Raw genomic sequence first — 14,468 nt, forward strand, 5'->3', positions numbered from 1 at the left:
CAGCCAAAAGAAAAATTCTGTGATCCGTAATTTTCGACCGATTTTCTTTAAATTTTGTATAATGAAAATTCAAAATCTAAACTCAGTTCAAGTGTTCGAGCAACTTTTAAAAATTTAATTTTTAGGGTGCGTTTCAGGGTCATAAAAGAAACTCCGTTTTGGAAACTCCTTGGACGGTGGAAATTTTTCAATATGATTTTAATATTCTTGTAGAGGGGATTTTTCTTTACATATCCTGAAAATTTGGTCAAAGTCGAACTACTTTTAGTAGTCGAATTACGGATCACAGAATTTTCCTTTTGGCTGTACGGATACTTTTTTGAGTACCTGTATCTGCTTTGCGATTCTTACGTCCTCCGCTGTCAAACGGTCAATGTCAATCTCAGGCACATAATCAATTCAGAATTAAAAACATTAAATTTCTAGAGAACATTTGAGGCATAAAATCGTCAAAAATACTGTCTCCTCCTAATCCCTTGAGAGGTACCAAACGGCGTGAAGTGATCTAGTTTCATGTGTACCCCACTTGCAAGGCCAAAAGGCCTCTCCCAGCAGATTTGCTGTCAAAGTCTTATCGAATCAATTATCTAGAACAACAGTGTCCAACCTTCCACGTTAGAACGTCAGGCGGAAATTCCGCTCACGAGCTACACATGACCCATTTTAAATCCCGGAAGCTCCGGAACGCATCCTCTCCACCTACATGTGGTATGGAATGGACTCGATGGCGACCTTCACCGTGATCTGGTAGTTCTTCCGGCGTCTCGGACGTCGCTATACCTCGACGTCGCTTGGCCTCGACTGCGAGGCTGCATTTTCAATAGGTACCTATATATAACTCTACACGATTCTGCCCCGCATCTGTCTACAGCAGTTCACCCACCTAGAGCACCCGTAGAAGTAGGCGTCCAACATCATGAGATTCGTAAGTGTCAAAGAAAAGCTTTCTTGCAGCCGATGGTGATGGTGCCGTTCCTCACCAACCGTTTCTAGTGTGCGATTTTCCGAGCTTTTCGCGTGTTTATCAGTGCCCGTTTTGGATTAGGTTTGAGATTGTGTGCGTATGGATGATGCGGCTTCAGGTGGTAAATATATGCTTAAGAAAAGGGAAAATTTCGAATTAAAATTCTCTGAAGAAGAAAAACGCGAAGCTTCACAATGTAATACCTCCTTTGCGAGTAACTTGATCCTAATTAGATAAGCGTGGATGTATGTTTTCAGTTTCCTTATAAGAGTGCTCGCTCAGATTTTTGTGCTTCTTCTAATTGCTTTTAAGTGTTTTTTCGTAGAAAAATGTCTTCACTTCTAAAACAATTATTCATTATACAGTATTCGGCTATTTTTCTTTTTACTGAAATATTAGCTTTTAGAGTGGCTTTGCATTGGGGTGTGAAATTATTCAGATCGTTAATAAGAAGCGAATAGTGATTTATCTGTACTGATAACTGTAATTAGTGGTTTGAAATTTGGGTCAATGAGGGATTAACTGACTATGAATTTTAAGCATGCGAATGTAAAGGAAAAAGGGATTTAACATAATACAATAATAAGCCGTTTAAAGCTCCACAATGCTAAAAAACCATTTGATAAAAAAATTATGATGCAAAAACTATAGAACATTTCATACTTTTGCAATGCAATGCGACACTCCTCCATGTCATCTCTTAGTCACCATTCAAGAAACTTTCTGTTTTTAATTCCTTAAATATGCAGAAAAATATACTATTAAACATATACATATTAACTGGTTATGTTAGTTCAGGTTAGTCACTCTATAAGTCACTATCTTCAACTTAACGCCGCACAGTACTTTTACTGACTTAAAATGAATTATTACTATTCAAATGTCGCCAACTTGCTTTAGATTGATTCCCATTAATTCAAGTAAATTCTTGCTCGATAATATTGTTTCAGCAGTATCCTTCCGTTCAACTATAGTTTCCAGTATTTTTTCGATTCGTCAATTATCCATTACTTCCAAATGTTCTCCATGTTAATTATTACTCTCTTCAAATCCTGATGATACTTCAGCGGATTACTCAAAGCGATTTATTACTCGTCTAGGTTTCTTTCATATCAATTACTTATTCCTTCAGTTAGCTCAGATTACTTGTTATTATGACTTCAGGTTATCTCGGGTTATTTCGCATTGCATTGTCTCACATTGTATCAAATTTTTTGGTCTGTCTTTTTCGAGCTTGTTAGTTCGTAGTTAGTGGAAGCAAATACCAAGCAATCGGTATTAACCTATAGAAGGCGAGAGGAATAGGATTAACCCGAATCTACCTTATGAGGATTTTTATACCGTTTTTCGAAAACATCGATCAATCTGGCCAGGGTTTCTTACAATCATAGTGATTGCAGGAGTAATTATTCTTTCCTAACATGAACTAAAATGAAAGCTCATCATGCGTATGAAGCCTTGAGTTAATCTACGGAGTATATTTTTGAATTTGTTTAATCAAATGAATAGTTAACATTACTTGACAAATGCTCGAATGTTTCTCAGGTACCCAGCTAATTTTACCGTGCGTCTGTTTGCTTCAAACCAATCATTACATTTCCTGAACATTGTAAACCTAATTGTGGTTGATTTGAGTTAATTTTGATTAGTTTTTATCGATAAAAAACTCAATTGGTTTATGTTGTGTGAGGGTTCTTGCATCTATCACATGTCAATTGTTGATTGCTTATTTTCAGGTTTCTTTCATGTCATTTTCGGTAGCCTACTTCAGGTAAACTCAAGTTAATTTCCAAAAAAATTAGTACCAGTTTAATTCAAGTTCCTTCCGTCAGTGAGCCGTGATTGGCGGATCGTCATAATTTATTATGATTTTTCTCAATTTCTTCACGTTATGCGTGAAATATCTCACGTCACTTCAACTGATTAATTAGTTATTAAATGCTACCATATTACTTGAGGCTACGTTGGGTGAGGCCAGTTTAGTTTATGTTCGTTCATTCGGTACCTTCTGATTCCCTCCAAGTTAATCAATGGGTTCGGATTACTTAAAACGTTGAGTGGGACGATAACTTTCAATTTCTTTCCAAACAGTACGTAAGTTCGTACGTAATAATTTTTTTGAAATTCCATCTCGTTCGATTAATTTCGTATTATTACACCAATTTTCATATAAATTACCTTTCAAGTAGGTATTCAATTTCCGTTCTCGTCGCATACTACATGGGAATATCGAAATTAACCGGAACATTGTGTTATTGGCATTAATATTAAATTAATGTGGTTAATTGTTTCCTTAATTTTGAAGACCTTTGACGGTGTTAGTAAGAATTGCAACAAACAGGTCAATTTGGATTAATTCGCTAAAGCAAACCCCTGTGGATGGTAAAAACGTTACGAAATGAAAAAGTAATTTTTACACTTTCCATTTATGTAAGCGCCTCGGTTCTTCGACAAAATTTCTTATTTTTGATAGCAACCAACATATGGGACAAGAATCAAAAATCTGCCTCTCCTTGAGCACACAGAGACAGATGGTAACTACGAAGAAAGTAGATGAATCAAAATTTATCAAAATCGCGATAAATTGTCTTTATGCATGAAATTGCCGTCAGTGGCGTAGATGATGTGACTCAAAAATTTCGGCGTAATCCACGCATACGTTCACTTTAAAAGTTTGCAGTAAGTAGAGCATTGATTTATACGAAGGTTTTCCGATCGACACGTGAAATAAAAACCCGTTTAATTTCCAGTTTACGCATATACATATTGTTTTTAAGCGAAATAACGAGTTAATTCAACTTGGTCAAGACTAGAAGGAAACAACGCATGTTTGGTAATTCTAGGCAAATGTTACAAATATTTTTATTAAAATTTCTGGTGTTTTTACCTGTACACATCGTGAGTTTGATTGCTCAACGGTCATCGTTAATCGTGACCTTTAATTCAATCCGACAAAACTTCGTTTTTACGTAAGGAATAAATTGGTTGCTATATCGAACCAAAAAAATCTTTCACATGATCGTTGTTTATTATCGATTTGAATGATTAAGTTTTTAGAGGAATTTTGCTTTTTCTGCACGATTAAACCAACAATGGAGTATAGGAAGGCCTATATACGCAAGGCAATTTCATGCGAAGTAATATAATTTTGGTGAGATTGCAAACTTGTGCAAGCAGCAGGGTTTACACGATTAAAAAATACTAATTTGGTCATTTTCGTTTTACGCGTTATGGGATCAAAAAAATTATTAATGGTCTTTCTTTTGTCACAAGAAAAATCTCTAATAGACACACGGCCTGGTGTTCTGACAACCGGGTAGGGTGAAGTTCCTCGAAGCGACTACCCACTAAGAACCTCGGGATGAAAGAACCTTCTCCGAACGCGGAACTGCCCCTCGGGGATATATCGTTTTCCGATCTTGTTGTACTTACTTCCGCCCTTCATGTAATCCAGAGGGTTTCGCGCCTCCCAATGCTCGATTTATGTCCTTTCAAGTTGCGGGGCAACGCCAGTATTCCTCCTTCCAATCACTTTATCTATGTCCTTCTGGTCCCGTATCGTGTTGTTATCAATCTTGATATATGAATTCGATAGAAATTCTTTCTTTTTCTATCGGCAATGGAAACTGTGCTGGCATGTTTACGTTTTGTCCTGAGATGCTTCTCTTCGCGTTATGGCATCCACTCGTGCATGGCCGTCGTTGGGTGTTTTTGCTCCGAGGCTGGTTTTTGATGATGCAAAGGTCGTTCCTCCGGCAGGCCTGCGTCCAGGTATTCCCCAGTTTCACCCATTGAACGTCCATTCTTTTCCCTTTCGCGTTTGTTACCTCTCTCTCCCCCTTCCAGGGTTGGTTACCCGAACTCGCCGGAGGAGGCATTCAGGGGTCAATACGTACAGGTGCGGGTAGGTCTTTCACCTCCTCCCCGGCAATGGTCTACTTTTGGTCGGTTTTTACATGTAATTTTGCATGAAATTTATCTCTTCGAAAATGTTCTATTAACTTCCACGACACGTTATACGTCCGTGAATAGACTCAATCAACAGCAAATTACAACGGCGAATTTATGGGATTAATGGAAAAGTTTCGCCAATAACATGCCCGAATTCATTACGTGTAAATCGCGAGTGAAAGTGATTATGAAGATCCTTCGATATATAGCTTCATTAATAGGAAACTTATAAATCAGAATTTGCCGATTCCAATTGAGTTTTTAAATGATAACCTTTATTTCCAAGATTGCCTAAATAGATAAATCGAGTAATAACGCTTCCTTAAGGAACTAATGACAATCCTTATTTGGTAAATATGAGCTTCCTTATTAATAAAGTTGTCTTTTATAATATTTGTCCTCTCTTAATTACCAGGTGTTTAATTGTAAAAGCTCGAACAACTAATTTGAATTTATTTACATATTACACGTTATTAAATATGAAGAAATAAATTTGTGTTAAATTAGCGACCGTGCCGTTCTGCTCGAGGAATTTAAGTGATTTTCAGTTTATGCTTTCTTACGATGAACAAAAAGAGGTTTAATTCCATCAAAATAGGCGAAACGTGTTTTTTCTGGTTTAAATCGGTTAACAACAATTATTCTTTTCATGGCCAATGAGCGGTCTTATGATCATTTAAAACGCCCATTCTAAAGCAAAAAAAAAATCTACTAAATTCCGGATCTTGTACTTTGTAGATCTAGAGGCTACGTGCAAGCGCCACGATCAATAATATCTGTCAATGTCAGTTTAAATTAGCATGTAATAAAATATACAATACTAATAACTGTGCATTTATTATTTGCAAACATACACTGAACTCTAACCCAGTTGCTTACCAACCTTAATATGATTTATAATAGGCTTGCAAGTGGCTATTAACGAACGTGTTTTAGCAAATCTGTCATTTATAATCTCAGCATTAACTTCTAAGGTATTATGTCATGCATATATAATTTGTTTTATACACTATTTGCGGTATGTGGGTACCAGAAATTGATATTTCTTAATATATTATTTTCATCTCTAGAACGGTTCTTGTGCTATTACTTTCTTAAAAGCGCCAAACAAATACATTCAGCGTCCGCGGTCACTTAATTTTCGAGAAAAATCTGTTCGATGATTAAAATTAAATATTTATCACCGCCACTGGACCTGCACTAAAGAGTTAAACATTTTTAAATTGTCGTGAAGTTGAATGAAAAAGAAAGTAGCGCCACCACCGAAACTGAATATTTTTCTCCAAACTCTTTCATGATTACTTTGTATTATTCACTATCTACTTCATATTATCCACCAAAATACGCTGCCGTAGTGTTATTTCTGAGATGCAGATTTCTTTAGTCATCAAAAAGATTTTTGTTTCATTCAAGATGAGAAGGGCGAACGTTTGTGAAAAATTCTTCTAGTTCCTATGCGCGCCCTATAACAAAGTTCATTGGCGTAGGTGTCTATTTATCCTGTCGAGACACGTCATCAGTGAAACTCCATCAGAGTTGAAATGCTCGTTTGCTTTTGAAGCTGCAGGTATGGTCCAATCGCGTAACTTTTTGTTCACGTGACAAAATGTAATGATTGAGAGTCGCGTTACGTCAAGTGGCAAGTCATATCAACTTAATATGCTAAAAAAGAATAAAAATATATTTGAATGCCTGAACATAATTCTATTTTTTTGCACGGTTACCGCTTTGGTTTAATTTGGTGCTGTAAACCGTTGTGTTTTTTGTTCATCAATTTCGGATTGAAAATTTTGTTATTTTGAGAGCAAAAAAGGTGCTCCTGATTATTTGTTGTTGTCATTATTATTGTCGGTATAATGCCCATGTTCTTAAACAGTCTGTGTGAGGAGCTTGTAGCGTCCCTGCTGCATATTAATTTTGAAAAGATGTGGCATCACTGCTGATGTGAACCTTTTGAACTGCATGAAACGGTACGTGATTTGAACCATAATCTAATCGTGCATTCTCCAATCAATCCTTCAGTGTTTCTTTGCGTTTCAACCACAAACACGCCCCCGCATTCCATTATCTCTCCTTCTCTCTCAAACGTCAATTTAATAACCCATTTTTCTGCGTTAAATGGGTTATCAATACCATATCAGCAGCGCCAATCGGCATGGCGTAACGGCCCTCACACACATACACTTTGCTCGTGTCCAGCAACAGTACCAACGGCAGCAATTACCCGGCAACTGTTATGCAGATTTTTTCCGAATTGACGAATGTTATGGCAAAGAATCAGACCGTGAAACTCACGAAATCCCCGGCATTAACCGTTTATTGTTACAACAGAATACGCGTTCTCCAACTGCCCACACATTAGAACTGTCAGCTCCAATCGAGTTATACATCAGTCGCTGTTTGGCGAAAAAAAGCTCTTTGAAAGCTCTCTGCGGGTTGCTAATTAAAGTTTCGGGTTGGCAACTGGTTGCATGATTAAAAATTTGCGGCCTTCGAAAGATCCCGTGAACTCCTAAGACGTAATTTACCCCGCCTGACTTCCTCCACGCACACCAACCATAATACGTAATCCTGCAGCAGTTCCGTTTTCTATGTGTAGAAACCCTAATTAGCATTTAGGCCTACAATACGCACAATGATACTTTATTCCATTCAGGAACTATTGAAACGTGCGATTTTTAAGTGACACGCGCCAAATTACATAACTTGCACATAATAACACGAATTAGCATAGTGTTCTTTCGACGTTGCCACTCGCGTTATTACCCGGAGGCCCAATCAAGGTCTAATCGTAAGCAACCGTGATCCTGCAACTGCTGCTGGTATTGCACGACACGGCAACGTCGCTCCATAGTAGGTACTACCTGCGAACGTGACATAGTACGACCGGCTGATCAGTGTGGCCTTGCGGATCCAAGGTCGTATAGTGCTTTCGCCACTATTGAAGAATGCAACAGGAGCTATCCGCAAGGCATTTCTTCACTGACCATTGAGAAAGGCGCGGGGCAGGGTCTCCTGCTATGCGCTTGTTGCCAATGCCGTTAACAAGCAGGATTTGCCCAGGATATGGGTGGATTTTTACGGTTTTCTTTTGCGTCATGGTGGGCTTGGTTTTTTGCTGGGACGTGTACTTCGTTGTCGTACATGACGTGGAAGGTCTTTGCTGAAAGGGTTCCGCTCAGATTTGCAGCGATATCGTTCGGTCGGTGATTCGCTCTACGTCACTCTTTCCTAGCGTTACTATTAACACTCTTAGTTTAGATAGTCAGCGAAGTGTGCTCCATCACAATGCATCTGGAGAGTGGTCGCGGAACGCACTTCGGTTCTGACACTTCGCACCAAGGGCCGAGCTCCGAAACGCAGCTCGTGGTGTACGTGATGTTGGAGCAACGATAAAAGATCACTTTTTCAATTAGGTAAAATATGTCGCCAAGTTCCTTTGACTCGAATCACGCAGATGTTTGATTTTCATTCAAGCTTTTTTATATTTCCTTCGGCACTATCTTTTCACTTCTTTTCAGTCTACAAAGTGTACGTGATCACAATGCACTCTGGTGACATTTCCGGAAACTCCCTCCTCTCTTCTCATCGAAGATGGCGAGTTCCGAAATTGAACTCTAGGTGTGGGCGTGTTCGTAGAGTGAGTGTCACAGTGGGTCACAGTTGTTTAACCAATCTATGGCTCAATTGCACAACGTAGATACGCAACAGTAAACAATCACATTGTTTTAATTAACTAAAATATGTCGAAAACTCCATTGGCATAACGAATTTCACAACTTTCACAGCCAAAATCCTAATTTAATAAATATAGCCATTGTTTAAATTTATGGTTTACTTGTATAAGGCAGCGTATGTGAATGGACACTATTTGATAAATAGCTTAGATATTCTTATAATTATTATGTTCTTTAGAAGACAGCAGTCTATACATAATTTGCCAATAATCCTAATGAAACGAGGCATTTTCTGTTAAATAAATATCATGAGGCTTCGATAAATCATTCCGCGCACTCGATGATGGCGCTACCTTTCTTAAGCCCACCAAGCGAGTTTCTCAAAACTTTTCAATACCTAAATTTAATTGACACGCTCATAATTGGTCTTAATTGGCTGTAGTAATTCGTCATGTGAAACTCACACATTATTGTGATGTTATGTAAATTGGTCCGGTTACCGCATAAAATAAAACGTATCAGGTTGACACAATGGAAATGCTTTAACACCATCATCCACGACCTTGTTCTCTTCTGTGAAGATAATCGGTTAATGCAGCACGTTCTCATGCACGATTGCAAATGCGTACAAATGTATTGTAAAAGCGACATGTATATAAACTCGTTCTCGTAAAAAACGAAAAGTTGCCATCAATAAAGAAAAGAGAGGTGAAAGTCAAAGGAGAGTAACATCCATTTACACATAAATAACATTTTGATGTAATGGGACTTATACATAAACTGCGTATGGGTAATGACAAGATAATTGGTGCTTTTAATTTTAAGAAAAAGTTTAATTGAAGGAATTAGTGTTATCAAACATTTTTGTCAGGTAATTTATATATGAGCATAAACATAATTGGTAATAAATTGCCGATTTCGTAACGTAAAGTGAACTTTCTTAGGGCGGAACGCACAGTGCTTTTATGCCGAAATTCTTTTACTATTGAAAAAAGAAGTCTCTGGTGAACGTTAACAACTCGAGGTTGTTTCAGTTAATAAACGTATTTGATGAGACCGTTATGAAATCGACCAAATGGCTAAAAAGAATTTTATTAATGCAACGCTACCTTATCATACGATAAACTACAAAAATAAGTAATAAAATGTCACGTTTAAGCTCATGTATTTTTCAAGAGTTTCCTGCCACATACGTCTATGAATGAGAGAGAAAATTCAATCAATGATGCTCATTAAACCGGACACCGTTTTAATAATTCAAAAACAGCATGATCGTGGAATAATGAAAAGGACATTGATTACTACCTACGAGGAAAATGATTTACCTTATCAACTCGACAGCTTTCACTCTAAAAATAAGCCTTGTGAATGATGACGTATCATTGCAAATGACGATTTTATCCGAAACTATTGGATTACAAAGCAACAAGGGATAATATTTGACGAAGTAGTTCGTCAAATTAATAATGGGCAAATTAGAATATTCGTACGAACCGAACGAAATTGGATACTTTCTTGTTTGATTTGATTGTGAAGGTTCTGTTTGGTTAATTAGAGGTTTGCAAGCGCTGAAAGCTGCGGTTTTATGTTCAAAAATTATTTTCTTTTGTAAATATAAGTTCTCTATTACCCTTAATGGTAAGATTTGGGTTTCCATCGAAACTAGCTTGGGCCGAAGGTACGCCGCAGAACGAGACATGACACAACAGAATTTTCATGCTTTTTAAAATGTGGAGTTCCGATCCACCCTTCAGTCTTTAGAGTTCTTTCTTCTTTTTAACTAACATTTTTGCTCCTCGAATCTTGAATTTAGACGAAATGTTTTCTAATCTTTTTAGACTTTCATCTCCGCCTGTATAGCCTGTCTCGCAGCTGTAGCAAGAGCTCAGTTCGGAGGTTTCGGCTTCTCTTCATATGGGGGCTATGGCCTCGATAGTGCCCTAACGTCGGTTAGAGACCAACGAGATAACCCGGGACCCGTGGTTTTCCCCCCGTCGCCCCCCGACAATGGAGAGACGAGCGGAGTGGTTGTAGGTGCTTCTGGATATGGGTTCGTGCCACCACATAGTCCAAGTAAGACTTAAAACATTTCAGTCATTATTTAGTAGAAGTCACATCTGCATGACGTAGTTTCATCCTCAAATATCGCCGTTATACGCGGAAACCAGCTTGCATAAGACTTTTTTGCCGGTGTCGTTTCTTTATCGAGGATAATGCAAAATTAGTGTTTCACTGCCGGGTTTCCTTATGAAAAAGTATCACGATCGCATTCCTTTCGTCTTAAGCTAATTGAAATTACGTTCGGTGACACGAATTTGAAATAATGTGTCCAAAGACGCGATTTGTTCGACTCACTCAAAAATGTACAACTTAATCCGGAGTTGCAATCACTCGTTTGGAAAGAAAGATAAATTTACGCGATCGTAAAACGGTTCGTATAATTGATAATTTGTAGTGGTAAAAGCATATTATGGTTTCCGCATGATCAGTCATCACGCATGTAATAACGTATTACATTCACCGATCGTTATTAAGTTGTTCAAGAACGTGGGTGCTAATGACTCGTAGAAATGGAAACCCTTAAAACCATGTTGGACGAAACACTTTCTTCATTCATTATTACGTTAACGAATTGCGCCTATTAATCATTGATTAGAGGCATTAATTGAAATAAAGCGAAAGTAATGAAAACAATCAAAGCCGTAAGCAGATGTTCCACCGGCATGCCAGATGACGAAAATTTTAATTACGACCTGCGATATTTAGAAATTTACCAATTGTGATTTACCACCGTCGTTTATAAACATTGTGAAAGGACAATGCACAGAAACGTCTCGAAAAAGTGCACCTTTTTCATGGGTCTGTCACTTCCTGGTGGGCAATTGGTAGCCGAGTAACAGGCGGTGGAATTGAATTATCACGGACCTCAAATTTTTAGCTATAAAAGAAGTGATTCGTGAGTGAAGATAAGAAAAAAAACTAAAAGGATTGAGTGAAAGTATGTGACAACCACATGCGAACCAGAAGCATGATATAAGAGTCTTGACCAAGCTGAATCTCAAAATTAAGTTTGTTTTAAGACTCTGAGTCTCTCAGTCTCGAGTAGGAAGAGCAACGATTTAATCTGAAGAAGAAATATTGGCGAAAACCTAAATACTTAGATGAGACATTTATAAGCAACCATAGATTTTAAGACTAACATAATTTCTATGGTTATTGCGTTTGCTATTAAGCAGCAAAGGAGGAAATGATAGAAAATTTGAAGAGACCGTTGAGGAAAAAAATGTTTGAAACTATACACTCAAAGACGGTCTTAAAATAAATTACACTTCCTTAAGCTAATTACAATTCCTTATTTAATGTCGCTTTAAAAGCTCCCAAATTTTAGGAAGGGGGGCATTGGCACCGCTTTCCGATGTGCAATAGAAAGGAAGAAATGATTCTTATTCAGCATTAAAGATAAATTTGCCTATCGTAAAATATTCGAGGTAAACCTAGTCAATTCACTTTAAACGTTATTTGCTGCTATTTGACTTTGTTGACATCGGTGAAGATTATCATTACTGCCTGAGGCGAAATGGCAAGGAATTCGTCAAATCGAGTGTTCTATCACCTTTATTCAATATTATCTGATTTATCATCTATGGAATTTGAAAATTTTTCTATCTAAATTCGATGGTCCAGTCTGAGAGGATGAAAAAAAGTTTTTTTCCAAATAAATAGTGATGGCCGAGAAAATTTCGCATTTTCGGTCTATCACCTCAAGTATTTTGTTCAGTTCCTTTGGAAATACCGTTGGTACTCCCCTAATTAACTTTCATTCGTCAAAAGCTTGAAATGCTTCAATCGTGCACAGAATATAAGAGAGTATTTCTTATATTAGTTAATCTTTACTCAATCTATTCTTATTATTAATCAAATCTTTCGCACATTTCTTATCTGCCGACACCATACAATCTCAACAGAATCGATAAACTTTACATCCCTATAAGGGATTGATTCAATTACAATATCCTTCCTCTCTCACCCTCAATGCCTCACTCCCAGGACCCAATTAGACATTGTCCTCATGTCCTTAGCTGCTACAATCAGAATTTTCAATTAATTAGTTTAAAAACAATACCTCGATATCGAGCGCACAGGGACGGAAATCCCGAGGAAACCCCCAACATTTATAATGATTTTTGGCCGACGTCTTCGAGGTTTCAGCCCGGTTTTCCTCAAGTCAAGGAGAATTTATCGCCCTACAACAAGGTTGAATTTAAATTGGGGCATTGTATTGAGGCGGTCACTTCTTAGGACATCTGATAAGAACAAAAGGGCCCCAAATTGGGAATTGCGGTCGGGGTTGTCCCGATATCTTGAAGAGTATGTCGTGGCTGCAAAACAATGGGCTTAGTAATTTAGAGGGAAAATTCACATCATATTGTAACTGTAGTTAGATCCATTTTCATTGGGATTCCAGCAAAGTAGATATTGTTGATATATTCATCTAATAACAACATACTGGAGACATTCCATCCTTCATACAGATCGGCTTGTGGTCATTAAAAAGTTTCATTTAAAACGTTGACTGATATGACGGATTTCTCTTTCAGGTTCTAGGTCTAAAAACCTTATTTAGATGTTTGATGCTTTAGTCTACGTGAGGTAAGATTCAATTTACTATAATATACTCGCTCTTATATCCGTAAAACCTCTTGCGAAATCGCATTAATTCGCAATAAAGGTTAATGAAATTGGAAGGTTTCCAACGATCCTTGAACTTAATCGTTGAGCTGAAAAAATTGTTAATTGAAAAATGTTATTATACGAGATGTTCATTTGTAAATTTAACCAGGAAGTCTGGTTGATTTTTGGGTTATAAGAACCCTCAAAATAGCGAATCATGGTTTTTCCATTGATCTTGAGAAGCAAAAACCCGGAACCTTGATTGTTATCTCAGATCCTCTCGTCTTACTTCACAATGATATTTGATGCCAATCAAGTTATGCAACAAATACGCTAAAGAACATTAGGATCAGGAAATCCCCTACCGGTTTCCGTATATAACACCACATAGACCATGTGATCCATTATGTTGTCAATAAATAATTCATTACTGAAAATACCATTCAATCCTGCAACTAGTACCATAAATGGTTATTTATTATTACAATTTGTAGTGACACCGGAAATTATTTATTTTATTCACTTCCAGCTGGACAGCGTGCATCACTTTTTGACCTCTAAACACAGATGCATATTAAAGTGAACGTTGGTGCATCCAAATCATATTTTGGAAATAAACAAGATTTGAGCATTAGTCTGAAAAACATGTTTTTTCTGGTATTGCATGGTTCTAATATTTGGTTTCTGATTTCCAGGGGGTCCATCAGGAAAAGTGAGATATTATTACGCATTCTTCTAGCCGTTGGATATACCAAACCCGGAATCTCACTTCCATATTAGGGCCCCGCTGTGGCTATGTAAAACTATGTATATATAAACAGGGTGTCTAACACTGCCGTGTAAATAAGATAGTATATAGTAGCCAGTTTTTGGCAGCTTGTTAAATAGTATTAAGACCCGTTGTAGCCTTTAGGTATTTAATTTAAATCTTAATTATAAATGCAAATGTCGACATGTGCAATAATAATATTTATTTCAAATAAAATTTAGTTTTTTTTAGTCGATTGTGTGTATACGTGTTTCCTCATTATTTTTACTTAAAAAATGCAACGAGGAGAGAGTGCGTCCTCATCTCCATAATAATTACGCTAATAATTATTTCTTAACAAAGCAATTAACATGATGGTAAGTAGTGAATGCACCGTCAATTCTTGAGTGCACACAACACGACAAGAGTGATGGTTACGGTACCAGAAAAACTTCCT

At 37.3% G+C, this 14,468-nt stretch overlaps 1 protein-coding gene across 3 annotated transcripts; it reads left to right on the top strand.

Moving 5' to 3' along the window:
- The first annotated feature begins 777 nt into the window (after nt 1-777).
- On the top strand, nt 778-14,248 carry LOC136345729 (uncharacterized). 3 transcript variants are annotated; one of them, XM_066294275.1, is made up of 4 exons: nt 939-1,085; nt 10,431-10,665; nt 13,191-13,242; nt 13,959-14,248. In XM_066294275.1, exons 1-3 carry the CDS (start codon nt 1,068-1,070, stop codon nt 13,214-13,216), a joined length of 279 nt encoding a protein of 92 aa, XP_066150372.1. In that variant the 5' UTR covers nt 939-1,067; the 3' UTR covers nt 13,217-13,242; nt 13,959-14,248. The 3 variants fall into 3 exon arrangements, with proteins under 3 accessions (XP_066150371.1, XP_066150370.1, XP_066150372.1); XM_066294274.1 differs by lacking the exons at nt 939-1,085; nt 13,191-13,242 and adding an exon at nt 778-925; XM_066294273.1 differs by lacking the exon at nt 13,191-13,242 and having other exon boundaries at nt 937-1,085.
- The last annotated feature ends 220 nt before the right edge of the window (nt 14,249-14,468 follow it).

Source organism: Euwallacea fornicatus, chromosome 21 (genome assembly GCF_040115645.1).
Source record: "Euwallacea fornicatus isolate EFF26 chromosome 21, ASM4011564v1, whole genome shotgun sequence".
Taxonomy (NCBI): domain Eukaryota; kingdom Metazoa; phylum Arthropoda; class Insecta; order Coleoptera; family Curculionidae; genus Euwallacea; species Euwallacea fornicatus.